Raw genomic sequence first — 27,773 nt, 5'->3', positions numbered from 1 at the left:
TGATTTTTTTTGTCTTCACTGAGATTACACAGCATGAGGAGGCGTTCATCCGGCAGTGCATCGACAAACGGACTACAAATAATAAGTAATTCCTTTCGCGGAACAAACACACATGCCAAAATAATTGGCAACACATGTATTACGAGTACAAAAAAAGTGTCAATTCATGCTAATGTAACCTGTTCAGAAGAGTATTGTCTGCAAAGGTCCTTCGGCTCGTGAGTTATTATTACTTTAGCCTCGATCTGTTTGAAGAAAACTCCAGCGCGATTACCACAATAAAAAAACATCAAATAATAGGCGACGCTGCTCTTGTAAAACGCGATAAATTATCATGTTACATCATGACTCAGACAATAGAGAGATATACTCGGGTGCTGCGAGGTCTTGAATCTGCTTTCAGAATGGAATAACAAAAAATTGTGGCCTGGGTCTTTGTTGATTACATTTTTTTTATCATGTACGAATTGTACGAACATGAAATTTTGATTTAAAGCTTTCGTGACTGCAGGGATTCATATTCTTGGTTCTTTTGGTAAAGTCACGTAGAAGGGAAACAATAAAATAATAGAAATATAAAACAATACAATTCTCACGACGTTTCGACTGCAACACAAGCAATCATCATCAGGTGTGAAAACCACAGCAAGAAAATTTGAAAAAAGTGGCGGGTTTTTTTAAACTTTAGCACCACGGAGAGCGATTTGGCAGTTATTCAAATGGACGAGTCCATCTATGTTTGGAAAAGAGGAGGGGGGGAGACGAAAATAATGAATGCGGTCTGAAATCCACCGTCAGCGTGAACAATCAATTACGACCCTAAATGGTTTGATCAAATCCGAAAGAACCAAGAATATGAACATTAAATTGTTGAATTATTTTTGTATTCAAACATGATTTTTTTTTTATTCCCTGAAATTGCCTAAAATCCCAAACACACCAGAATAACAAAACAAAGCCTTGTGTCCCTAAACAGCTACCCTTACCCTATCGGTTGCTTAACCATACTTCACCACGCTGGTCAGTGCGGGTTGGTGGAAACGTGTTGGTGCAGCAGCACTGGTCCACATATATCGCTCAAACCCTGCATGGCTGGAAGCCACTGGAGCTCTGACCTTTTAAATCTAACTTGAAACTCTTTTCTCTCGAACCGCTTTTTGTGTTTATTTTTGTTGTCGTCCTTCCCCCCCCCTCCGCACCCTCCGATTAGCACGGCTGGCTACGTACGGTGCGAAAGAAGTTCAACGTACCGCGCCGTAAACCAAACTCAGTACGTTGGTTGCATAGCGCAGTGCAACTAATCCACTCAAAGCTCCACACTGACAGCAAGGCGCCCAGGAACCAGTTCAGATACACCTCGTCGCCACTGATGTCAGCAGTCGGCTTGGAATCCAACCCTGGATAAGCCGGATTTATAGCGCGGTGGGTGATCCGCTGCACCACCACCACCACCACCCCTCGCCTTCACTGGGTGGCATTCCCTTTTCGTTGTTATCTGCCCGTGTGGCACTGTTTCGCTGAGCACTCGATTCACAATCTCGCCTCTGCCCTCACGCTGCACTTTATTAGTTTCGTGCCACCAACTGGACCAGGGGCTCCGCAAAACCGCGTGCGTGACGTGATCTATGCGTGTGTTTATTCACGTGAATTGGTAGCTCTTGAAACATTGAAACATTGGCTTCTTCTTGTAATGTTGGTTTTGCCGACCCCCCTGAACTGGTCACTCGTGCCGTCGCTGCCTTTCGACTTGAGAGGATTGCGAGTGAAAGATTCTACGTACTCTTTGGCTCTTTCGGTAACGTCACGTGGGTATAAAATAAAAATAAATCACGAAGTTTCGGGCGCAACACGAGCGTCCGTCATCAGGTGTGAAGGCCTGGATTCCTGCAGTCACGAAAGCTTCGAATCAAGGTTGATTCTACGTACGTTAAAAAAAAAAGTAACGATCGACAAGAGCGGTTCGTCATCTCCCCCAGAGTTGATGGGAGTGAATTCCAACTCTGGAGGAGTGAACTGCGGGAAGAACGGTTCGCACGCTCGCCCTCTAAACACGCTGGCCAGATGTTGGATTACCCGCCACGGCTAACATCAGTGGCAAGTGATATCAGAACTGTTTCTGCCATCACCCCCCCCCCGCCCCGCTCCTACCCTCCGATCACTTCACCAACCATCACCGACCAGTGTGGTGAAGTATGGTTAAAAAAATATAAACCCACTGACGGATTGAGAATATCTGCAAAATGGTGTGTGTATATTACTTGGGTATAGTGACACCCAGGGTATGGAAAGCTGTTACTTTGCCCACTGCTACGAGCAACTATAAATGAGAATACTATTTACTATATCACCTCTTTATCTCTCTTTTATAAGTGACGGACACACTCGAACCTCCCTTTGCAGCAGATGCATTGCCGAGACACCGTACGTTTGACAATGCAAGCCTCTAATCTGTGTGCTATTCTTTTTTTTCTCTCGCCTCGGTCTCGCTGCACTTTTACAAACTTTTGGGCTCCACCTCAAGGCTTGAAATACGCTAGGGGATTTGGGGGGGGGGTTAAAAAGTTTTAATCGTTTTCAGTCTGTGCCTTTCCAAGCTGTGGAATCAAGAAATGTGACACTCGCTATCTAGCTTTCACGTCACGCTTATCTCATACGTTTGTTGCTTAGTTTCTTTTGTGTTTGTTCCCCGTTTGGAGTGGTCAAGCTTTGTTGGATTTTTTTTGTTGAATCAAAACCTCAACGAGAGGGCAGGACTGGCCCAAATACGTTGTGGGGGAGGATAAGAGATTACAGTGAAGAATTACAGTTTAATACAACGTCAGAGAATACATGTGAAGTCCAATGGTGTACTGCGTAAAATTGATTATTTGAACTTAACTTTTTTGGTTGTTTCTTCGTTCGCCTCGGAAAACTTCACTCGGCCTCAACATTCTCGTTTTCAGGAGGGTCTTGCTGGCAACATTTGGACTGCTGCTACCTTTTTTTTATTTTATTTCTAGATAGGAAGAAAAATATTACAGTACCTGAACAAAAACTCGAGTATATGAGGAGAGGACTTTGCGGAGACAAGGCAGAACTCTCTGCGTGTAGCATTTCCAAGGCTCGAAATGGGAAGAAATTACAACCCCCATTTAGATCTGGACCGTATACACTGAGCTGAGGAGCTTCGATCCGTGTGTGGGTCTCTATGCGTGGCTGTGGGTCTCGCAGTTCCTATCTGGGTTCTCTGTGCGCGTCTGTGGGTTTCTGTGCGCTTCTGTAGGTCTCTGTGTTTGTCTGTTGATATTTTGGCGTGTCTGTTGGGTCTCTGTTAGTCGAGGGGTCTGTGAGTCAAAAAAAAATCCGTAATTCCTTCTGGAACGCAGTCAGGGTTCAAATTTTCACTCCCAACATGGCGTTCCAGCCCATTTCCACTACTGAGCATTTCACCTGGGCCAAACATTTTTTTTTGCGTAAAGAATCTTCAGAGCACATTGTGGGTTATAAACATTGCGTATTGCAGCACATTTGCTCACTCTGCCTCTTCACACCAAAGGGTACCAAAAGGATTCTGGTTCTGGTTGGGCAACTCAGCTGCCAGTTAAAGAAAGACTGATGTCCTCCTGAACCAAAATGTAAAATATATATTTTTTCTGGCATATCGTGCTTTCATCATGGAAAGGCCAAAGGGCGGGAGTGGCAGGGTCGCGACCTGTGTAGTCGACGGCGCCTATGACAAAGTAGGTGAGGGCCGACGCCTGAAAACGCGAGGGGTCACTCACTGCGTGGGACGTGCTAGCGCTTGAGTGGGGGTGGCTATTGGCAGCTGGGGCGGGGAGGGCTGGCGGGGAGGGGAGGGAGGGAGGGAGGGGCTGGCGGGGAGGGGAGGGTTGGCGGGGAGGGAGGGAGGTTAATGCAGACATGAATCCTTGTATAAGGTTTCAGTTTGGTGTTTTAACATCTTAACACCTGTTTTGTTGCCAGAAAAAAAGCGGAAAAACCTATTATCCTATTATTCTTTTTCATGATTCTTCATCCTGGCAAAAAAAAGTCCCATAGATATAGACCGTCCTGGATCACCATGTGTCCTGGTTGATGCTCCTAGAAATGTGATCGCTTTATTAATACACCCCCAACTACCAAAAATAATTCACCACTGTAAAATGTAAAAAAAACACAAAGCAACGGTCTCCCCATATGAACATCAATTAAAACCGAACGGCGAGCCCTGAGTCAGCTACCCGTGTACACACTCACATGCACAATTTCAATACATTGACACCTTTATTTTCCATAAAGGATTCCATTTCATGAAGTGCATACATTTATTTAAATTATAACCCAGTATTACAGCCGTTTCATGGCCAAAAACACGGCCATCTCAAAATCCCATTCTCAGATTCCCCCTGCACGGCTGCACTCCACCCTCACATCCTTCGCCACTGAATCTCCGCATAATTGCCAGATTAACTTGAAAACGTGACATGTGCTCCATAGCCTCTTACAGGGACTTCTCTTCCCCTATAGGCGAGTGTCTCGTCTACATTCTATTTTTATTTAATTTTTGCCAGGTAAGGCCCACTGGGCCGATGTAGCTCTTTCTGAGAAGCGACCTGGCCACGAAATGATAGCTGAACGCAGTGGATTGTCACGTGGAAATTTCTAGCAGCCAAATACTCGAAACGCATTTTGATTCTAAATGCGGAGGGAAAACCCGGAGGACCCAGAGATAAATCCACGCGACCACGTGGAGAGAACGTGCACACTCCAAATATACAGCAGGCGTCAGGGTCGAACCCACGACCTCCTGTATACCAGGCGTGGGATCTAACATCTCGCCACCGTGGCGCTCAGCGTGAGCCACAAACCCCCACTCCTAGTGAGAGGATCACAGGAATACTGAAACGAATTAGGCATCTGATTTACATTTAATGTCCTAGAGCTGTCCGATTGCACAATGTGGTCTCATCAGGCCGTTGTCGATGGGACCGTATGGATCTTTGTGTTTTAAATTGACTACTTTTTATTTGCACCGCTAGAGTATATGTCAAACCTTTTGTTCGGAAAAAAAAAATCTATATATTGGACCACGCACTGTGTCCCTTTATATTGTATTTGAGATATGAAAAATAACATGCCGTGTACGTGTGAATGCACGTGTGTACTTGCAGGAAGCTCTAGCATAGTGGTCAGTTGATGGCACTACAAACCTAGCACATTGATTTTGAGTCCCGGCCAAGGGTAACATCAGTGGTGGTTGTCTGAATATATCCTGGACTTCCCCCAGGTTGACTCAGCCTTTAAATGAGTGCCTGGTCTTGTGTTGCGATGGAAACGTCGTAGTTTTTTTGTTATTTTCTTTGAACCTATCTGCGTGACTTTACCGAAAGACCCAAGGAATAGACTTAAGTCATATAGCATAGGAAGCCTGCGGTGGCGAGATGTTAACTCCCTTGCCTGCTATGCAGGAAGTCGTATGTTCGATCCCAACCCTGACACCTGTATATTTGGAGTTTGCATATTCTCCCCGTAGTCACGTGGATTTTTCTCCGGGTCCTCCGGTTTTTTTCCCTTCACATTTAGAAACACGCGTTTAGAGTAACTGCCTGCTATACATTTCCACGTGGTAAGCCGCTTCGTTGAGCTATCATTTGTGGCCAGGTCGCTTCTGAAAAAGAGCTCTATAGCTCAGTTGACCTTACCTAGTAAAACAAAAACAACATCGAATTTATATTCTTAGCTCTTTTGGTAAAGTCACGTTTTATTGTTTTTATTTTTTTTATTTTTTTTATTTTTTTTATTTTTTTTATTGTTTTTTTATTTTTGTTATTTTTTATTGTTTTATATATATTTTATTGTTTTCCCTTCAACGTGACGTTACCGAAAGAGCTAAGAATATGAATTACTGCAGTCACGAAAGCTTTAAATCAAAATTTAACGTCGAATTTAGTTAAGTGTTTAGTTTATCTGGGTGTGTATTGTGACAGACCCAGATACTGCATATCCACCTGGCATAAATTCCTTTGTTTCCACAACGAGTGTAAATTGTGCTGCCTCGGTGCTTAAACCAAGAGCTCATTCTTCCCGAGGTGCTGAGCCGATCTCATAAAAGTGAAGCATAGCAACCCGACTTCCCGATCTCCTTTTGTAACCCGTGTCACCCACACACACACACAGAGCCAGGCCAACCTTGGAACCCATTGTGCCATCTCAGGGTCAAGATGCACAACACCGTGACATCACATGATTAGCTTAACTTCCCAGTTGTGTTAATGTTAAATATGTAATAACTCAGTGAGACAGAGTTACGGGTTGTTAAAAATATATATACACACACGCTTATTTACAACCTCGGTGCAAGTCCCGTTTTTCATTTGAACACCCCGCGGTATTTACACCGAGCGAAACGCAGTCTGCACTGTGGCTTCACAGTTGGCAGCGCTGCGAATTGCTAACAAGATCACTATATTACAACTTCTGAGACGTTCTGTCTCCCCAAGGCTTGTTCCAAGCTCGCTTGTATATGTCATATTTTCCACCCGAGCCTTTGATTCTCACATTTAGTTGGGTCCTTGTTCCGATTTAGTAACAAGCTGCAACGATGAATTTAAAATACTTGCCGCGGGCCGTCTGGCTTTGCCCCCAGATTTTTTTTAAAAACCTGCTCTGTTACAACACCCCACGTTGGCTCTACCCATTGGATAACGATTGGTCCGCGTGGCTGCTCTGACAATCCTACCCCATCTTCTGGATTCTTTCGGTAAAGTCACGTGACTTTACCGAAAGAACCCAGAAGATGAATCCCTGCAGTCACGAAAGCTTTCAATGGAAATTTAATCCTACCCCACTTGCAATGTATTCGCTCCCTCTCGAAGATAGAGAGACCAACGCGGAGACGCAACGATTTATAAACGAGCAGGAAAAAAAAAACTGCCAGGCAATGAGCTCGCACCACATTCTGCTGCGGCACGTGGATGTCAAGCAATGGGGGAGACAAAGGTGGTTGGGAAATGACAAAGCTCTTACGTGCCGCACAAACACGAGCAGGTTCTCGTTCACAGCACTTGCCCCGATGGTCTCAGTGGCTGAATGGGGGGGGGGAGGGTCTTTTAATGTGTGAACTGTGTGAATAAAACTATTGGAAGTCTTGTCATGGATATTAGAATGTGCACGGTTGGCAACTTGCGGTGCGAACTAAGTTCAACATACACATGCATTTTAGGTCATCGTCGTTATTGGTATTTTTAACCACGACAAAACAATGTCTTGAGCTTTTTAAAAGCGTTTTATAGCTTTTTTTACAAATGGAGTTTGAACAAAGACACAGGCCATATTGCCGAGAGACGTTCACGGTGCAAAATTAACCACATGGTCTCGCAATTATCCTTTATTCCTTTGAGCCTCACAGTCTATATGCCTGGAGTTTCACTTTGTAATTTGTATTCCGAAGAAGTTGTGAACATTAACGTCAATAAATATGCTAAAATCTCACCTCAGTAGCTTGCGTTTCTTCAGCCCCCGAGGATCGTCTGTGGCGCAAATTGAAAATGATTGTAAGCACCGGCACATGTTATAGAACCATTCCCCTTGAGCATATTTCAACAATATCAAGGATTTACCCGCGGCTTTCACGCGTGCATTTTTGCATTTTCTACCGCCAAGGTTCATCGTAGTTTTATTACGCTCGCACGGATGACCAGCTCAAGAGGAGCCCTTGTGAGCTTAGTGAGGGGCCCTGCCCCGTCTCCCTGTCCGTGTCAAAACCAGACATGTCCATGGCACCGTCGTCCCTCCAGGACCGCTCTACAAATTGTTTTGTGTTTCTTTGGCCGCAACCCAGCTAGCTGTGCCTGGGGAGGAGGAGGCTCGCTGTTGCGTTGTTGTCGTCGTTGATGATGGACGCCGGTTGTCTCATCCTTATCCCACGTCTCCCTGCCCTGAACCCGCCACCCACCACACTCCTCTCTTCCCCTCCACCCACCCACCCACCCCAAACCTTTCGACGAATTTCTCCTCACTGCGGTCTTCCACGTTGGTGAAGTGATTTGGGATGTTGTTGGAGCCCTCATATGGCGGTGATGCTGAACTCTCACCCTAAGAATGTAGGCCCTCGAATCACACCCCATCTCTTCTATGACATGCACACATTTGAAAAGTACAGTTGTACTTATGAACTTCCCATGAATACATTGCAAACCGGCGTGCCCTGCATGTTAAACTAATCATTAATCATAGCGTACATATTCTTAGTTTTTTCGGTAAAGTCACGTTGAAGAGAAACAACAAAATAATAAAATATATATAAAACAATCAAAAAATTCTCACGACCGTTTGAGTTATGGTCGAAACGTCGTGAGAATTTTTTATTGTTTTATATATATTTTATTATTTTGTTGTTTCTCTTCAACGTGACTTTACCGAAAAAAACTAAGAATATGAATTACTGCAGTCACGAAAGCTTTAAATCAAAATTTCATAGCGTACATGTTTAGTTCTGGTCCTGGTTATACTTCCGCACCGCCGATCAGCACGGTTGGCTACATATGGTGCGAAAGAAGTTCAACATACATATATGCATACAGGAACTCCTCTACGTATGAACATTTGACTTACGAACTTTCAGAGGTACGAATAAACCTGTCCGGATGTCCAGTTCCCTGTACGGACCAAGAGTCGTAAGTTCAACCACCGCGCAATAGATGGTGGTGGTGGCATTCACATCTGCAGAACGTGAAAAACCAGTGGCATCTACAGGAGATAATACAACTTTTAAAGCCATTCCCCGTGTTTCGTGTACATGCCATAGAGCACGTTTGGAATCGACAGGAGTAAAGTTGGACTTACGAACAAATCGACTAACGAACAGACCTCTTGAACCTAACTCATTCGTAAGTAGAGGAGTCCCTGTACGTAGAAACCACCACTACACGAGTGTATGCAAGTGTGTTCTGGCCTGCGACCAAATCACCTGAATTGTGCCCAATCTCATCAGATCTGGCAAAGGCTTAAACCTGGATTAGTTGCTTTAATGGGTGACCACCGTGCATTTATAAAAACAGGTGTAATAGGCGATTTATGAGCTCCATTGTGAGCAAGGGCGAATGCAGAAAACTAATTGTTGTACTCTACTATGCTTCAACGTCTATGCTCCACACCGTTACCAACCCGAATTGATCAGCTTGGTGAATTATGGTCAAATAAACCACCATGACCCGCCAGCCATGAGGCCTCTGTTCAGCGCTGGATTGACACAAGTGCTGTTTTAACGCATGTATTGTGTGTCGAAGGTGGATGTACGAACCCAGCAACCTACCTTCGCCCCGAAGATCTGGATGACACATCAGTGGCGAGTGTAGGTCAATTTAACCTTACATTGAGTTCCGTGTGGAGTGTGTAAAAGCATCAGTCGTCCTAAGAAGCCAAATTTGGAAAATGGGCTGCTTGCTGCAGTACCCTGTCTCGTGGCATACAGGACAAAAAGGATGAACCGCTAACAGCACTTTCACCCAAAAGGCTACAAAGGTAACCTGTTTTTTGTTTGTTCTGTACGTCTGCGGGCGTGGATACAAGCCGCTGACCCCGTAATGTGCATCGCCTAGCCCAGGGGTTGGCAACCAAAACAACAACAAAAATAAAAAATATTTCAAGAGCCGCAATGCCTGTGAATACGAAATGGTGGCCCTTAATAAATAACGTCACAAAGCGGTCCTTGATGAGACCTCCTTTGCCAGTAACACGATATAGGAATAGGTTTTACCCTTTTAACTGGCACAAAAAACTGACACCTTTATTCAAGGCATCTTGAATAAGGCGTCTTCTGGTCCAACACCAATGGAGACTAGGCTCTACGAAAAGCCGTCTCGGGTGTGGACCAATCAAATTCAAGGACAGTGCGTATTATTATCAGAGTTGTCTTTTTTGTTTGCATTTTGACTGCTTGTGTTGTGGTTATTGCAAACATGATGCCTTGAATAAAGGTGTCAGTTTTTTCGTGCCAGTTAAAAGGGTAAAACCTATTCCTAAAGCGGTCCTTAATGAGCCGCACGCGCCTCTGTAGCCGTAGGTTGCCGACCCCTCCCCACGGTAAACTGGACTTCCATGGTGAACTGGACTTCCATGGTAAACTGGACTTCCATGGTGAACTGGACTTCCATGGTAAACTGGACTTCCATGTAAACTGGAATTCCATGGTAAACTGGACTTCCATGGTAAACTGGACTTCCATGGTGAACTGGACTTCCATGGTAAACTGGACTTCCATGGTGAACTGGACTTCCATGGTAAACTGGACTTCCATGTAAACTGGAATTCCATGGTAAACTGGACTTCCATGGTAAACTGGACTTCCATGGTGAACTGGACTTCCATGGTAAACTGGACTTCCATGGTGAACTGGACTTCCATGGTAAACTGGACTTCCATGTAAACTGGAATTCCATGGTAAACTGGACTTCCATGGTAAACTGGACTTCCATGGTGAACTGGACTTCCATGGTAAACTGGACTTCCATGGTGAACTGGACTTCCATGGTAAACTGGACTTCCATGTAAACTGGAATTCCATGGTAAACTGGACTTCCATGGTGAACTGGACTTCCATGGTAAACTGGACTTCCATGGTGAACTGGACTTCCATGGTAAACTGGACTTCCATGTAAACTGGAATTCCATGGTAAACTGGACTTCCATGGTAAACTGGACTTCCATGGTGAACTGGACTTCCATGGTAAACTGGACTTCCATGGTGAACTGGACTTCCATGGTAAACTGGACTTCCATGTAAACTGGAATTCCATGGTAAACTGGACTTCCATGGTGAACTGGACTTCCATGGTAAACTGGACTTCCATGGTAAACTGGACTTCCATGCTAAACTGGAATTCCATGGTAAACTGGACTTCCATGGTGAACTGGACTTCCATGGTGAACTGGACTTCCATGGTAAACTGGACTTCCATGGTAAACTGGACTTCCATGGTAAACTGGACTTCCATGGTGAACTGGACTTCCATGGTGAACTGGACTTCCATGGTAAACTGGACTTCCATGGTAAACTGGACTCCCATGGTGAACTGGACTTCCATGGTAAACTGGACTTCCATGGTGAACTGGACTTCCATGGTGAACTGGACTTCCATGGTAAACTGGACTTCCATGTAAACTGGAATTCCATGGTAAACTGGTCTTCCATGGTGAACTGGACTTCCATGGTAAACTGGGCTTCCATGGTAAACTGGACTTCCATGTAAACTGGAATTCCATGGTAAACTGGACTTCCATGGTAAACTGGGCTTCCATGGTAAACTGGACTTCCATGGTAAACTGGACTTCCACGGTAAACTGGACTTCCATGGTAAACTGGGCTTCCATGGTAAACTGGGCTTCCATGCTAAACTAGACTCCCATGGTGAACTGGACTTCTACAGTAAACTGGACTTCCATGGTGAACTGGACTTCCATGGCGAACTGGACTCCCGTGGTAAACTGGACTCCCATGGTAAACTGAACTTCCATTGTAAACTGGACTTCCATGGTAAACTGGACTTCCATGGTGAACTGGACTTCCATGGTGAACTGAACTTCCATGGTAAACTGAACTTCCATTGTAAACTGGACTTCCATGATAAACTGGACTCCCATGGTGAACTGGACTTCCATGGTAAACTGCACTCCCATGGTAAACTGGACTCCCATGGTAAACTAGACTTCCATGGTGAACTGGACTTCCATGGTGAACTGGACTTCCATGGTGTACTGGACTTCCACGGTGAACTGGACTTCCACGGTGAACTGGACTTCCATGCTAAACTGGACTCCCATGGTAAACTGGACTTCCATGGTAAACTGAACTTCCACGGTAAACTGGACTTCCATGGTGAACTGGACTTCCATGGTAAACTGAACTTCCACGGTGAACTGGACTTCCATGGTGAACTGGACTTCCATGTTGAACTGGACTTCCATGGTGAACTGGACTTCCATGGTAAACTGGACTCCCATGGTCAGAGGTCGGCAACCAAAATAACAAGAAGATCCTATTTTTTGTTCGAATTTCAAGAGCCGCACTGCAGTCCTTAAAGACCCACCGCATGCGCCTCTGGAGCCGCAGGTTCCCGACCCCTGCCCAAGGTCAACTCAGCTTTGTGTCAACATCAATAGTGCGGAGACATAGGCTGCGAGGCATGGTGCTCACCACACCGCCGCTGGTGTGCAGTGCCTGATTTAAAATAAATCAAGCAGATCATAAGCTGCGGCGAAGGGTAATGACGTGACCACTTTTGCCAAGCGCAGAAGAACGACTCTCACTTGTCAACGGATGAACATTCACCAAACGAGGCTCATTGCATCTCAGCGTCTCTCAAAATAGATTGTGCTCAATGTGCCTTCTTTCTCTCGGCTTAATTAAATTTCAGACGTTATTCATTTACATCTATTTTATAATTTAACGCACATTTTTTTATATATATTTACGAGTATTATTATGATTATTATTCAGAGGCCTTTGTCAACAGAATTCCTGGATGAAGTGCCACCACGTGCCATATCGTTCGGTCATGGGGGATGTTTAACCATACTTCACCGCGCTGGTTAATACAGGTTGGTAGAAGCCGGTCGAGGCTGAGGCCATGTCACATATCACTCGTCGACTGATGTTAGCTCAGGAAACGAACTCAAGCCACCAGATTCGGAGCAGCGGCATGCCCAACACTGCACCACCAGAAATTTACTCAATTCACTTTGCTTGGTGGCTTTTTATGAGCATCTGCTTTAGTATCCACTCCAATAGGATAGATGTGACTTAATATTGGCCCTACACACAATTATTTATTTCCCTTTTTATGCCAATTCACGTTTGGAAGATATTCACAATCTGTGGCAAGTGGGAAATGTTTTATCAAGACATTTAATACAAATTAAACTTCGGTCCAAATACATTTTATTATTATCCTTAGCTCTTTCGGTAAAGTCACGTTGAAGGGAAACAATTAAATGATAAAATATATATAAAACAATAAAAATTCTCACGACGTTTCGACCATAACACAAACGGTCATCATCAGGTGTGAAAACCAACGGCAAGAAACATTTTTTCAAATGTGAATTTTTATTGTTTTATATATATTTTATTATTTTATTGTTTCCCTTCAACGTGACTTTACCGAAAGAGCTAAGAATATGAATTACTGCAGTCACGAAAGCTTTAAATCAAAATTTAAATACATTTTATTACCAACATTTACAATTATTTCAAAATTTACATTGACTAACTGTTACGGATTTTTTTTTTGCTTTACATATATAAGCAACTGCTTAGGGCAGTGAATCACCAGAAAAGTAGAGAATTCAATATTTAACACGTGGTCAATTCATAACACAGCTATGCCTGATGATATAATTCAAGCGAACTGCATTTGTAAACGTTCATTATGAATGTGACTAATCCATAAATGAAGCTTTAATAACAACATAAAATGCAAGGATTCAGCATGTTCAAATTCATTACTTTTTAATTCCACTTTGATGAATGCTTGCGGACATTACAGATATATATCACGGCACACAATGTTCTCAGGAATATGCCAGCTATATACACACACACAAACCAATAAGCAGGGTCTCTTATCCTGACCTGGTTAATAAAATGGGAGAAATCAAGTGAATCTGCGGCCACATGAGCATTGTGTTGGCACTCACCTCGTGGGGAAATTCCACATTGCCACACGATTTCCCTCTATAGACGTCCCACAAAGTCGCTACGCATATTTACCATGCTCAGAAGGATGAATAAGAAGCAAGTCGATCGTGTCTCACGACCAGTGGTACGGCATTTGCGTCGCCTGCACTGTGGCAGAGTGAAGTGGAGCATCTCTGCTGTTGTTAGACCGCTTGCGCTACGAACCCAGTGACCTGAGTTGGATTCCCGGCGATAGCTAACAGCGATGAGCGAAATATATATTTTATCTGCTCGCCCAGGCTTCCGGTTCACCGGCTCGCACTGACCGGCTTGGTGAAGTATGGTATTAAAAAAAAACACCCCACCGTGACCGACAGAGCGTGTAAATCACAGTACGTTATATACTGTGCTCAGAGTATTAGGATTGTGATAGCAACTGTGTAAATACGATTGGGTTGGTCTCCCCACATTTTGACACAACTCTTTATTCAAAGCTATATTAAATATGACGGTGTGGAATGTCGCAGGTGTCAACCGTGAGAAAGGCGAGCAATGGAATGCATACATTTGTGCCATAAGGCTCCCAGGAGCTTGCATTGTCCTTGTAAGCTGTGACGTAAAAAAATAAAGGACGTAGTTTTTTTTTATCCGCATCTTCTGCCTGCGTCTGTTGTTGCAGTTTCATATAATTAACATATGTCACAGCGCGTGTGTGCGGTTTTTTTGTGTATTTGTGTCACTCAAGCCTGTGTAATGTTGTGGATTAGAATGGCGCATTTGGTTTAAATGAAAACATCTCACCCAAGACATAAATAGATACAAAATATGTGAGTGGTTTTATTTTAAATATACACTGTGCAAATACCGGTTTCCGATGTTTTATATATACGTGATACACTATACCAGTAAAATACGTAATGATATCAATTTGTAGCATTTTCAAACACGTGTAATAAAATAGACACAGGAGTATCAAACAGCAATGCTCAAGAATAGTTATACTGGTAGGAACCTCCTGGTTACACCACCAGCCCACAGGGGATTATTGTGTACGTCCGTCCGTCCAGCATCCAAAAATGGGAGGGGTGGGGCTGGGTGGAGAGGGGAGGGTGGGGAGGGGCTGGGTGGGGAGGGGACGGTGGGGAGGGGCTGGGTGGGGAGGGTGGGGAGGGGCTGGCAGGGGAGGGTGGGGAGGGGCTGGGTGGGGAGGGTGGGGAGGGGCTGGGTGGGGCTGGGTGGAGAGTGGGAGGGGAGGGGCTGGGTGGGGAGGGTGGGGAGGGGCTGGGTGGGGCTGGGTGGGGAGGGTGGGGCTGGGTGGGGGGTGGGAGGGGTGGGGCTGGGTGGCGAGGGGCTGGTCACCCCGTGGTGCCCTTATAAAACTCAACGTTTCACCTACTCACGCCGGCTTGTGCCCGCCCTCACAGTCGGGCATATTTGCGGAATACACCACGTGGTGCCGCCGTTGACCCTGGCCATTGACCGAGCAACCCAACGTTCCTACCAGCTCCCTCCGCAGGAATGTGTTAAAATAATGTCGCGGTTTCATTCTCAAGGACTTAGTTTCGTTGAATGGCAGCTTGTGTGTGTGTGTGCTGGGATAGCGTGTGCTACTCCCACCGGCTTCCCAGATGTCTGGCCAGCGTGAAAGAGTAGGCCAATAATAACTTACAGAGGGAGCTCCAGAGAGACTCCCCCCCCCCCAGTAGAGGTTCTGCCAGCAGTGACCTGAGCAGGCGATTGCAGTCAAGGTACAGCAGGAATCACGAATATCAAGAGACATGCACCTTGCGAAGGCGTGTTTTATCAATGCGGTTTCACGTTTATATGCCGCGGAAAACCACTCCCATCGCACATTCCGGCCTCTTTCCTAGCACGAGGCCCATCTCTCATAATGGAGATAGCGCCCAGTGCCTTTGTGTTGTTTGACTCTGGCTTTATTATCAGCCATGGATAGAATTTTAATTCACACCGCCGAATCCCAAAAGCAAGCCCCTGACTCAAGAAAAAAAACATTCTGCAGTGGTGGGGACACTGCGTGACAAGAGATTTATGCCGATCTAAATGAGCGGTGTGGATGACCGTATTCATTTGCTGCCTGTTGGCCTTGTAAGATCAAATCAATCAGATGCCAAGCGTGTGTCGCTATGGTGTTACAGCAACCTAGATGACAGTACTTTAAGTTACGACAAAAACATTGCATTTTTTAAGTGCACTCAATATCAGAAATACGTATTTTCAATGTACCTTGTTGGTACATGAAGCATTGTATTTGAGGGTATGCCTGATGTGCAATTGATGCAACCTTGTTTAATTTGTTCGGAATAACTTGTGCGACTCTTCATCAACAATTATGCAAAATTATTTAGCTTTTGTCTGAGATGTATTTAATTAAACATAATCATCCCTCTGCCAGGTGTGAAGCAGAGATGCTGGCAAACATCAAAGTCGGGAGTTAATATTTGCTTCGCATTCCAATAATTTGTTTCTTGCAGGCTGGAGCAAAGTGCCTTTTATTTTAAGCGTAGAAATTCTGCAGTAAGTTAGCCAGACCTCGAAAAAAACTTTCCAATTAAATATCTCACAATCTACTGTGTAGTAATTTATATGTGCACACACATGCACATAACACTGCATTTTCAGTGCAACTCTGCAGCCTCCTAAAATTATACTGTGCATTGTATAGTGTGAAATATAACACATGCTATATTACTCCTTAACCTGTCGATGACATTTTTTATCCAAATACATGTTGGCTGCATACCAGCATTTCACATATGCACATGCATTACCACATACAGCAATCCCCACCAATGTTCTTTTCGGTTTACCATAATAACTCCGAATAATGTCCGTAATAATAGTAATAATGGCAATGAATCGTCTTACGGGAAATAAAAAACAAACATATCCAAGAGCAGCACAATGGATTCCCCTTCTGAGACATCTAAACATACCGTTGCACCTACAAAGGAGGAATATTACATCTGTAATTAACCAACAAAATCACCGTTTGTTAAAACAAAATTGAGGCACAGCACATATTTCTTTTTTTGATTAAAGGACACAGGGTTGCGTTCGTGGGATCAGCAGAACCGTGTGGGATAGGGTGGCTAGATTGGGGTGGTTGTCTGTGATGGAATGTCTTTATTTTGAATGGTGGACTGAACGTTGGACATGGCTAGAGGAGGCTGGACACTGTAACTCTCGTAAAAAATGTTCCAATATGAATGAAACTCGAGTCCACAGTTGTGCCGCGACAGAGAATAGGCTCTTACCCCGATTGAAACTGCGCAAATTAATCAAAGGATTTGGTTTGCTGCCCAACAAACTTGGAAACACGAAGCAGAACCAAAACCACAAAGGTACTATTTCAAATATGCGAACGTTTTTTTTGCCCAAGGAGATACCTTTCAGCTTCCATGCCGCTAATAAAATACCTCCGAGGACAAAACACACGTTGGAAGGCGGCGGTTACGTAATGCATGCATGCTTGTTGTCGGAAAATGATTTTCTTTTATTGTTATCTCTACAACGCTGCATTCTGCACCACTGCCCTTTTAGTGTCATCGACTTTTATGTGCGTTTTGTACAGCGCTTTGAGATGCGGATGCATTGACGTGTGAATGCAAATATTTAACCTCAACCTATGTTAAAGATGTCCATGACATGTATCTGTCGAAGGGCACATGGTATACAGAGCAATGTCTATAATCTGCAATGCTATTACTGGTGACTCCTATTATCCGTGAGAGTTTTACGGTCGAAACAAACCCCTATTATCTATGACCTTAGTCTTCTTATTGTCTGCGATTCTCCACGGATTTCTTTCCCCATGGATAGTGGAGTCATTTCGTAAATTACCCCATGGGACAATAATATCTGCGATGTTCATGTCCCACATCACCAGACAGTTTTACCGTAATGGGTGAGTTCCCTTTTATCGATTGAGGATGTTACATTCATATTATTCTTCAAAAATGCAACATTGCAGCACAATAAAACATGCCAAGAGGCAGACAAAGTGACCGGTACGTTAGAAACCAACAACAACACGCGAAAGCCAAACACACTGGCTTCACCGAGTACAGTAACACAATATAATATATATTTCATATAATTAATTGTAACTTTTTTTGCAAGTGTATGCATCCTACAAAGTAAAGCAAATCTTGTAAAGTTACGCTTAGTTTAAATGTACTGCATGTTCTGCGTTGAACGTCAAACCTGTAGCATATTAATGATGTGCACTGATGCTGAAATAAGACATTTATATTTTAGTAGTTCACGTTGGCATTGCAGAATCTATTAATTAATTGCTGTTATTGGCCACCAATAGCTGCTTATTCTAAATACCCCTTCGACGTATAAATACCTTCAAAAGTTAATTTCTAAGTCAGCAAAAAGGAGAAATTATGAGCATAGGATCAGTCGTCCCATCATGCCTTGCATGTCACGTGACACCGACCAAAATTCGCGTGTCAACGCAAAACAGCCTTGTTTTAACCAAATATTTCATACGAGCGCAAAAAGCCTGTCTTCGCCAGGCAAAAGTTTTCAATAAATATAATAATTAACCCGATTTGATTTCTTTACAATCTTTAGCTACGATCAGACACGAACAACTACTCCAAAAATGTGTATTTTTCCACACACAAAAACTAAAATTGTTGACGACTTGATTCAACTTCTTACATTTAAAGACGTACCCATCGGAAACCGCTCAATTTAAAGATCCCGTTGTTTTATTAGAAAGAACAAAAATTAATTAACTTAATACTCTGTGAGGGGAAGCTCATATTTTACCGTTTTCGAATTATTCGTGATTTGAACGTCATAAAATTCGTATTTTTCTTTCAAAACCGCTTTAATCCGAAATATCTCAAAAAACAATAAAAGATTGAACAATGTCTCTCCTTATGATTTTATTTGCTGTTTAAGGCTCTATCAAATGAAAAAAAACCGCAGTCTTATATTTCGAACGGTTTCTGAATGACATCAGGCACATTTTTTATGGGTAACCTAAAATCGAGAGATTTGGGGGCCTGAAAATGAAAAATATCGGTGTTTCCTGTTGTTTGTGTCCTAAAAGCTACGTGCCAAATATGAGCTTTCTACCTTATTGGGAAAATACCCAAGAGGTTTTCAGACATACATACATGCAGATTAAGGTTTTTATTTATATATAGATATAATCGCGCTTCTCTGAAATACAGGCATCGGGACTGCTAAGCCCTCTTAGTATGAGTTTACTGGATATATGCATGGGGGAAAAAGTGAACCGTGATATTTTTCCACTGTTGTACGAGCCTGGTTAAATCACTCAGTGCTATTAGATAGAATGGAACCGTGGTAATAAATTACATGCACATTTATTACACTTTATCTAATCTCACCCTCCCACCTGGTTGCTAAATTACAACCCCCCCCCCGCCCCAGCGGATATATGCCGAGTGGCCTAACCAAATATTTGGGGCATTTAAAAGGCCGTTCCTTAAAGACCCATTCTCTTTTTTCCTTGAATGAAACCCGTCCCTGCCAACATGAGATTTCACACATTTCTCCTTCACGTGGAATAACACAACAGACGCTGAGAAACTTCAGACAGGCCCCATAACAACACTTTACTGCCTCTTGAGCATGAAATGAGCTATAAAATATATTTTTAGATACTTATCAATATTGCTGTTAAAACACGGACGCATATATTGGCCATTTTCACATCGATGTACTTTTTTTTTCCAGCCTTAGTTTTTAATGGCCTATGAGAGCAGCCATTAACGAACCCGTGTAGATGAAAGTATAGACGGTACCGTCTTCTTGCCGTCACCTTAAGTCATGCCGTATGGATGGACCGTCCACAGAGAGTTGCACATACCCTTGCTAATGATGCAATCAGATGCTGCGTGACTATTCCAGGTAATAATAAAACATGATGTCATCCACTTAAATTTCTGATTGAAATTTACTCGTGAAAAAATAACAATAACCAAAACAAATAGAAAGCAAATAACACGTTAATCTGCACATTTGCTATTTTTAAATGCCCATTTGGATAAACATATCCGTGCTTGGCTAGACAGCATTCCCTTTGCGCCAGAATGGTGTGCGAAGAATCGATAATGTTGTTGAGTGCTAGATTAATCAGCTTTTGTAGAGTGGAAATTAAAAAGGAGTAAAAAAAAACCCCAATGGATTCTGATGCTCTGTAATGTGTTTCAGGTTGTATACAACATGTTTGCTCGGCTGCTTCGGGAAATTAATTCCCAGCGTGCGGAGCGAAACGTCGGACATCGTGTCGAACAACACGCGGTACCACCCGAAAACGCATCGGAGGAAGCTGCACAACACAACCGTGAACACCTAAGCCGTGGCAGCTTAAGTTGTCAGAACATCCATCATTGTCGTCACCTCCTATACTTAAAATACACTTCCATATATATGTTTATAAAAAATCACATTTCACCAACGCATCTCCTACCACCCATCCTACAGCAGCAATTACCCTCCCAATTTCACAGTTGAACTTCCATGTATTTCTTTATTTACATCATTGAATACAGTTCTTCTTGCATACACATGAATGCAGGTATCCCTCGATTTACGAACGTTCGGTTCATGAAATTTCGCACTTGACAAATTGTGGACACTTTTCGATCAACGAAATCGAATTTCCGCGTGAACGAAATTCCACACGGCACGTGCCGTTAGATAAAAAAAAACCAAGAAGCACCCGGGAGGCTGCATCATCCATCCGCCACAGCGTCACGGTGTTGCTGCAGTGCACCAAGTCGTAACGCCTCGACATCACCTTCCCAGTCCATTCCAAAATGCAGATCTGTTGGTGCTTTCCCCGGAAGGTTAATTATTTTTGTTTGAAATGAATTATTATTCAATCGTTTTCATGTGTATGTTCTTTGTTGTTAATCAGTGTACTGGGGAAAGTGATATAGGTGTATATTTTAGGTTAGGAGAAGAGTTGGAATGACTGTCCGAAACACATCCCGAATTTTAAGCATGATATGAGTGTGAAAAGCCATTCCGATTTACGAAATTTCGTTCAATGCCGTGCTTATTGAAGAACGCATCCCTTGAGTAAAACGAGGGACGCCTGTAATGACAGACTGCAATATATATAAATAAACACTCTAACGTGGAAAATTTGCAAAAACTAAATCACAGTGTATATTGCACTGAAAATTATCACGCTAATAAAGGCAGCCTAACTTTCAGATTTCAAATCTGTATTTGTACTGGAGGAATAAGCTTTAAAGCTCTTCTTTTTTTTTTTTTACACAGACGTACAGCAGGGGCGGGTCAGAAAGTTCTACAAAGTCGCCGTAGTGATGCCGCAACACAGAAAACCAGCTCGGCCAGAGAGAGAGAGAGAGAGAGGGCTCCAAGGGAACGGGGCAGGGCGGCGAGTCGCCAACGTGCAAACGAGATGAACACCACGCGCACCGGGGGCTAGCGAGCGAGCGAGTGTGCGTGCCACGTGCGTGCCACGCGCGTGCTGGCTACAGGGTGGTGGTGTGCGACGTGCACATGCCGTTGCCGAACACCGTGTGCACCGGCGCCGCCGCGCAATTATCCGCGGCAGCCACGGGGGTCACCCCCGCCGTGCTGGAGTTCCCGCTGGCGGTGCCGCCCACGTCCGCGCGCGCCCTGCCTCCTCCTCCCTGTTCCGTGCTGCTCCCGGCCAAGCGGGCGGCCATGAGTGCGGCCGTGGCGGCGTTCGCCCCGGGGTTGCTGCTGCTGTTGTTGTTGTGTTGGTGGTGGTGGTGGTGGTGCGCCCCCGCCGCCGCCGGCTGCGCGGGGAGCGGCTGCCCTCCCGGCGGGCGACTGCGCGGCGCCGTGGCGCGGTAGTCCATGGGCTCCTCGGTCGTGCCGTCCACCCAGCGCAGGCACAGGATGCGCTGGAAGAGCCTCTTGAAGTTGTCCGACAGGAAGCCGTAGAGGATGGGGTTGGCGCAGCTGTTGGCGTAGCTGAGGATGACGAAGAAGTTGGTGAGGCGCGGGTCGAGGGCGCGGCTGAACACGTTGACGAGCTGCATGACGTAGAAGGGCATCCAGCAGACGACGAACACGGCCACCACCATCATGACCATGCGCGTGATCTTGAGCTCGGAGCGCCGCCGCTGCTGCCAGCCCGCCTTGAGGGCGACGACGCGCATCTTGACGATGATGAGCAGGTAGCAGAGGCAGATGGCCACCACGGGCACCAGGAAGCCCACCGTGAACGTGTACACGACAAACGCCGACGACCACGTCTCGTTGGGCCAGATGAGGTTGCATATCACGAGGTCCTCGCGGATGAAGTCCGTGTCGGCGTAGACGATGATGGGCATGATGACGGTCAGCGAGAAGACCCACACGCCGAGGTTGATCAGCTTGGCCACGGTGGGTCGCCTGTAATCGTTGGACACGAGAAGGACAACGTCAGACTGCGGTGAAGCGAACGTAATTCAAGTCAGGGAAATCGATCGACCACCGCACTCCGCCAGCCCGCCACCCACAGCCACTGGCGGAGCCAGTGGGGGGGGGGGGGGGGTGGCACGTGCCCCCCCAATGATCTGATCGAAATCCCTCATTTCGATCGGATCATTGGGGTTTATTAGTAATTAATCGGCATTTTGCTACCCCTACTGCCACTGTAGCATATTATTACGTTCCAGGGACTCTATGAGATGATAGGACAATAGTCCGAGCCCACAATTGGCAATAAGTAACGGCAAAGCAGTTATAAGCGACTCACAGAATTGTGTGCAGCTGCGTCTACAGAGTCCACGACTTCCCCGAAGGCATCAACACCTTCAGCGAGCACGATGGCGATCACACAACGCGGTTCGAATTCGACCCTCGATCGATGGCTGCGTCATCGCCGCACACGCGTCGGATAAACAGCAAGGGACAACTTCTTTGGTTCTTTCGGTAAAGTCACGTAGAATGAGAATAAGATAATAAATTGATAAAATAAAATAACACAATAATATTCTCACGACGTTTCGGCCACAACACAAGCGGCCTTCATCAGGTGAAGGGGGCGAGACTGTCTGGTAGGACAGCGCTGGAGTGAGAGAGCCACGTTCAGATCACGGCTTTTAAGCTGTGTGAGAGGAACAAAGAGCCTTGACACAGGAATTAGCATAAAATTTAGCATTGAAATGGCTGAATGATTAGCTTGTGACTGGTCACAGAAATAGCTATGTTAAAAGTTAAAGCATACACATCCGCAGAGGCACCCATTGTTAAAAGGAATTAGCATAGAATTTAGCATTGAAATAGCTAAGTTAAGGCATACACATCCGCAGAGGCACCCCTTGACAATGGGATTAGCATAGAATTTAGCATTGAAATGGCTGAGTGATTCGCTTGTGACTGCTACAGAAATAGCTACGTTGAAGTCAGAGCATACACATTCACCGAGGCACTTAGTACAAATCAAACAGGAGAATTTAGCATTGAAATAACTAGGCGAATTTAGCATTGAAATAACTGGGTGATTTGCTAGTGACTGGTCACAGAAATGACTACACATCTGAGCTATTCACAGTACTATATAGTGAACCAATAAAAACTAAAATATAAATTACCTTCATGTTATCAATAAACTCTATATTCTCCAATCAGCTAAGCTACCAACCATAAGTCGTTATATATCACAATGCTATATGGCGAAAAAATGGGTGGATTCTTACCCTCAAATTTCCGTACCACGGATAGCTATGGGCCCCGTTCAGACGGACGAGTTCGTCCATGGTCGGAACAGAGGAGGGGGAGAGAGACAGCTGCGAGGCCCTAGTATGCTCCATGTTGTAAACCATACCATTAACCGTGGTGTGAGAGGTATTAAGAGGCAATGCTGGCGAAAGAGCTGCGGTCTGAAGGACATCGTAAAATTACAATTAATTAAGAACAGAAATGATTTAACACATCTTTCCAGTGGTTACTAAGCCTGAATCCATCTTCTCGGTTGAAATTGTCTCTGTGCTAAGTCCTTACTAACAACTCCTTACTAACAACTCTTCTATCATTTTTCATTGCTGGAGGCAGTCCTTACTAACAACTCCTTACTTATTACTAACAACTCCTTACTAACAACTCCTTGCTAACAACTCTTTACTAACAACTCTTCTATCATTTTTCATTGCTGGAGGGGTTGCCCCCCCCCCTACCTGAAAATCCTGGCTCCGCCATTGCCCACAGCCAACCACATCACGAGCGCAGTAGGATTGTCACGTGTCTTGGGTGTACCCAAGAATCATCCTCTTTCTGAGAACTTTTTTCTCAGAACATCTGTAAGCCATCCGGAGCACTGCAAGTTCTGGTGATTTTTTTTGTCAGTGATGAAATAACGCGCCACTCCAGTCAATGAATTTACTCGCTAGGTAGTTCTCGCTCTCAGTGTTGTGTGATGTTTTCCTTCGCGTGACGCGTCCCAGCTTTTTTTTGTTGTTGTACCTCAGGAGGTGGCAATTCTAGATGTCAAGTCACCTCCACCAGCCACAATCCACCCTCAAATAGCATTCTCAGCCCCCCTCCAACACACCCCGTTAGCAGGCCTCCCCTCCCTATAGCTCACCGGCCCGAGCCCACTGTCACTCAGATGTCTCACACGCAAAAAAAACGAACCATTCATTTCTAATGTAATTCTTCCTAACACCGTGTTGCTCATGTTTAATAAATAAAGTGTTACAAAGTCAGACCATCCTTTGGCGTTTGTGGTCACGGTTGTTTCTATTGAACATGTCATCCATTTCATTATCACCTTTTCGCACACAGGACAATGTTTTTTTTCTCTCAGTAAAAATAAAATAAATATATACTCTTGTGCCTGCTAATGCATGCGATAATGGGTGAGCAATTCCCACTCGGCGGATGGGTATGTTTACTGGGTCAATGCACACAAGACATGGGGTGATAACCAAATCACAGCTCTGAAGACCACTCAGCAGGTGATAATACGTCATTAAGGCACTTACACACTACACTCGTAATAGAGGTTTGTTTTTTCTGCCATCGGCTCGAATATTTTACGTACAACAGGGCTTCAATAATCCACGGGCTGCAGGAAGCCGCTGATCGCTGGTGGTTAACGAATCCTTCCTGGACTCCCCAGGACACGTTGATCCAGAAACACGTGAAAAAATATCACGGATATCGAGATCGCTTACGGGAGTAGCCCATTGCCCTCGCAATCCGCGGTGCACCCCGCATCGGCTGCGTCCGCGGATTAAACCTGCGAGCCACGCCTAACCTCTTTGTTAATTCGCAAAATAAATGTGTTGTTTTGGGTTAAACGGAGGCGCCCAGTTCCTTGCCCAAAATCCGCGGCGCACCGCAGCGGATGGAAAAAAAAACGCTCCGCGGGCCGCAAAACCGCGATGAGCTACAGGGGTGGGGAGCTACAGGATAGGGGAGCTACAGGATAGGGGAGCTACAGGATAGGGGAGCTACAGGAGTGGGGAGCTACAGGATAGGGGAGCTACAGGAGTGGGGAGCTACAGGATAGGGGAGCTACAGGAGTGGGGAGCTACAGGATAGGGGAGCTACAGGATAGGGGAGCTACAGGATAGGGGAGCTACAGGATAGGGGAGCTACAGGAGTGGGGAGCTACAGGATAGGGGAGCTACAGGATAGGGGAGCTACAGGATAGGGGAGCTACAGGAGTGGGGAGCTACAGGGAGATAGAGGACAGGGAAGCTACAGGGAGCTAGAGGAGTGGGGAGCTACAGGGAGTGGGGAGCTACAGGGAGATAGAGGACAGGGAAGCTACAGGGAGCTAGAGGAGTGGGGAGCTACAGGGAGTGGGGAGCTACAGGGAGCTACAGGGAGTGGGGAGCTACAGGAGTGGGGAGCTACAGGGAGCTACAGGGAGTGGGGAGCTACAGGAGTGGGGAGCTACAGGGAGCTACAGGGAGCTAGAAGAGTGGGGAGCTACAGGGAGTGGGGAGCTACAGGGAGCTACAGGAGTGGGGAGCTACAGGGAGTGGGGAGCTACAGGGAGCTAGAAGAGTGGGGAGCTACAGGGAGTGGGGAGCTACAGGGAGCTACAGGAGTGGGGAGCTACAGGGAGTGGGGAGCTACAGGGAGCTACAGGGAGTGGGGAGCTACAGGAGTGGGGAGCTACAGGGAGCTACAGGGAGTGGGGAGCTACAGGAGTGGGGAGCTACAGGGAGCTACAGGGAGTGGGGAGCTACAGGGAGCTAGAGGAGTGGGGAGCTACAGGGAGTGGGGAGCTACAGGGAGCTACAGGAGTGGGGAGCTACAGGGAGTGGGGAGCTACAGGGAGCTACAGGGAGTGGGGAGCTACAGGAGTGGGGAGCTACAGGGAGCTACAGGGAGCTACAGGGAGTGGGGAGCTACAGGGAGCTAGAGGAGTGGGGAGCTACAGGAGTGGGGGGCTACAGGGAGCTACAGAGAGTGGGGAGCTACAGGGAGTGGGGAGCTACAGGGAGCTACAGGGAGCTAGAGGGAGCTAGAGGGAGCTACAGGAGTGGGGAGCTACAGGAGTGGGGAGCTACAGGAGTGGGGAGCTACAGGGAGCTACAGGAGTGGGGAGCTACAGGAGTGGGGAGCTACAGGGAGTGGGGAGCTACAGGGAGCTACAGGGAGTGGGGAGCTACAGGACAGGAGAGCTACAGGGAGCTACAGGAGTGGGGAGCTACAGGGAGCTACAGGATAGGGGAGCTACAGGGAGCTAGAGGAGTGGGGAGCTACAGGGAGCTACAGGAGTGGGGAGCTACAGGAGTGGGGAGCTACAGGGAGCTACAGGGAGCGACAGGAGTGGGGAGCTACAGGATAGGGGAGCTACAGGGAGTGGGGAGCTACAGGGAGCTACAGGACAGGGGATCTACAGGGAGCTACAGGAGTGGGGAGCTACAGGAGTGGGGAGCTACAGGGAGCTACAGGGAGCTACAGGATAGGGGAGCTACAGGAGTGGGGAGCTACAGGAGTGGGGAGCTACAGGGAGCTACAGGATAGGGGAGCTACAGGGAGTGGGGAGCTACAAGGAGCTACAGGACAGGGGATCTACAGGGAGCTACAGGAGTGGGGAGCTACAGGAGTGGGGAGCTACAGGGAGCTACAGGATAGGGGAGCTACACGAGTGGGGAGCTACAGGAGTGGGGAGCTACAGGGAGCTACAGGGAGCTAGAGGAGTGGGGAGCTACAGGGAGTGGGGAGCTACAGGGAGCTACAGGGAGTGGGGAGCTACAGGGAGCTACAGAATAGGGGAGCTACAGGGAGCTACAGGAGTGGGGAGCTACAGGGAGCTACAGGACAGGGGAGCTACAGGGAGCTACAGGATAGGGGAGCTAGAGGAGTGGGGAGCTACAGGGAGCTACAGGAGTGGGGAGCTACAGGATAGGGGAGCTACAGGATAGGGGAGCTACAGGGAGCTAGAGGAGTGGGGAGCTACATGGAGCTACAGGGAGCTAGAGGAGTGGGGAGCTACAGGGAGCTACAGGATAGGGGAGCTACAGGGAGCTACAGGAGTGGGGAGCTACAGGGAGCTACAGGATAGGGGAGCTACAGGATAGGGGAGCTACAGGGAGCTAGAGGAGTGGGGAGCTACATGGAGCTACAGGGAGCTAGAGGAGTGGAGAGCTACAGGGATTTACAGGATAGGGGAGCTACAGGGAGCTACAGGAGTGGGGAGCTACAGGGAGCTACAGGATAGGGGAGCTACAGGATAGGGGAGCTACAGGGAGCTACAGGATAGGGGAGCTACAGGGAGCTACACAGGAGCGTGGAGCTACAGGGAACACGCGGAGGTAAGAGGTTGTTTTTTTAGCTGTGCTGATTGCAAAGCTAAATCTTCAACACTGCTCCTGCAGCTCAGCGTTAGCCGTGTCCAACTTCTCCGAATGTCAGTTTGTGATCCGCAATGCGTAATTTCTTTAGACTAGCTGTGCCAACGTAATTCCTTGAGTAAAATCATTATTATCCAAAATAAAGGTTGTTTTTGGGTTAGATCACGTAAATATAAATGTGTCGTTCTACCCACCTGCCACCCGACACAACCAATTAGTAACGTTTGTCTCATAAACAAAACATTCCAATTCATTACTAGAACAGCACACCGGTGTATTGGAGAGTAAACCAACAACATTTTTCAATT

General features: G+C 46.0%; 1 protein-coding gene across 1 annotated transcript in view; it reads right to left on the bottom strand.

Annotated features, from left to right (window-relative positions):
* Positions 1-15,435: 15,435 nt before the first annotated feature.
* The window catches only part of LOC116947189 (somatostatin receptor type 1-like), a 38,793-nt gene continuing 26,455 nt past the window's right edge, over positions 15,436-27,773 (bottom strand). The window contains exon 2 of the mRNA XM_032962665.2: positions 15,436-22,060. Coding sequence (XP_032818556.1) covers positions 21,169-22,060 — 892 coding nt within the window. The 3' untranslated portion in view covers positions 15,436-21,168. The remainder of the gene's footprint in view (positions 22,061-27,773) is intronic.

This window comes from Petromyzon marinus, chromosome 29, assembly GCF_048934315.1.
Source record: "Petromyzon marinus isolate PM22_M1 ecotype Great Lakes invasive population chromosome 29, UKy_Petmar_22M1.pri1.0, whole genome shotgun sequence".
Taxonomy (NCBI): Eukaryota; Metazoa; Chordata; class Hyperoartia; order Petromyzontiformes; family Petromyzontidae; genus Petromyzon; species Petromyzon marinus.
This window is presented reverse-complemented; position numbering and strand designations above follow the sequence as displayed.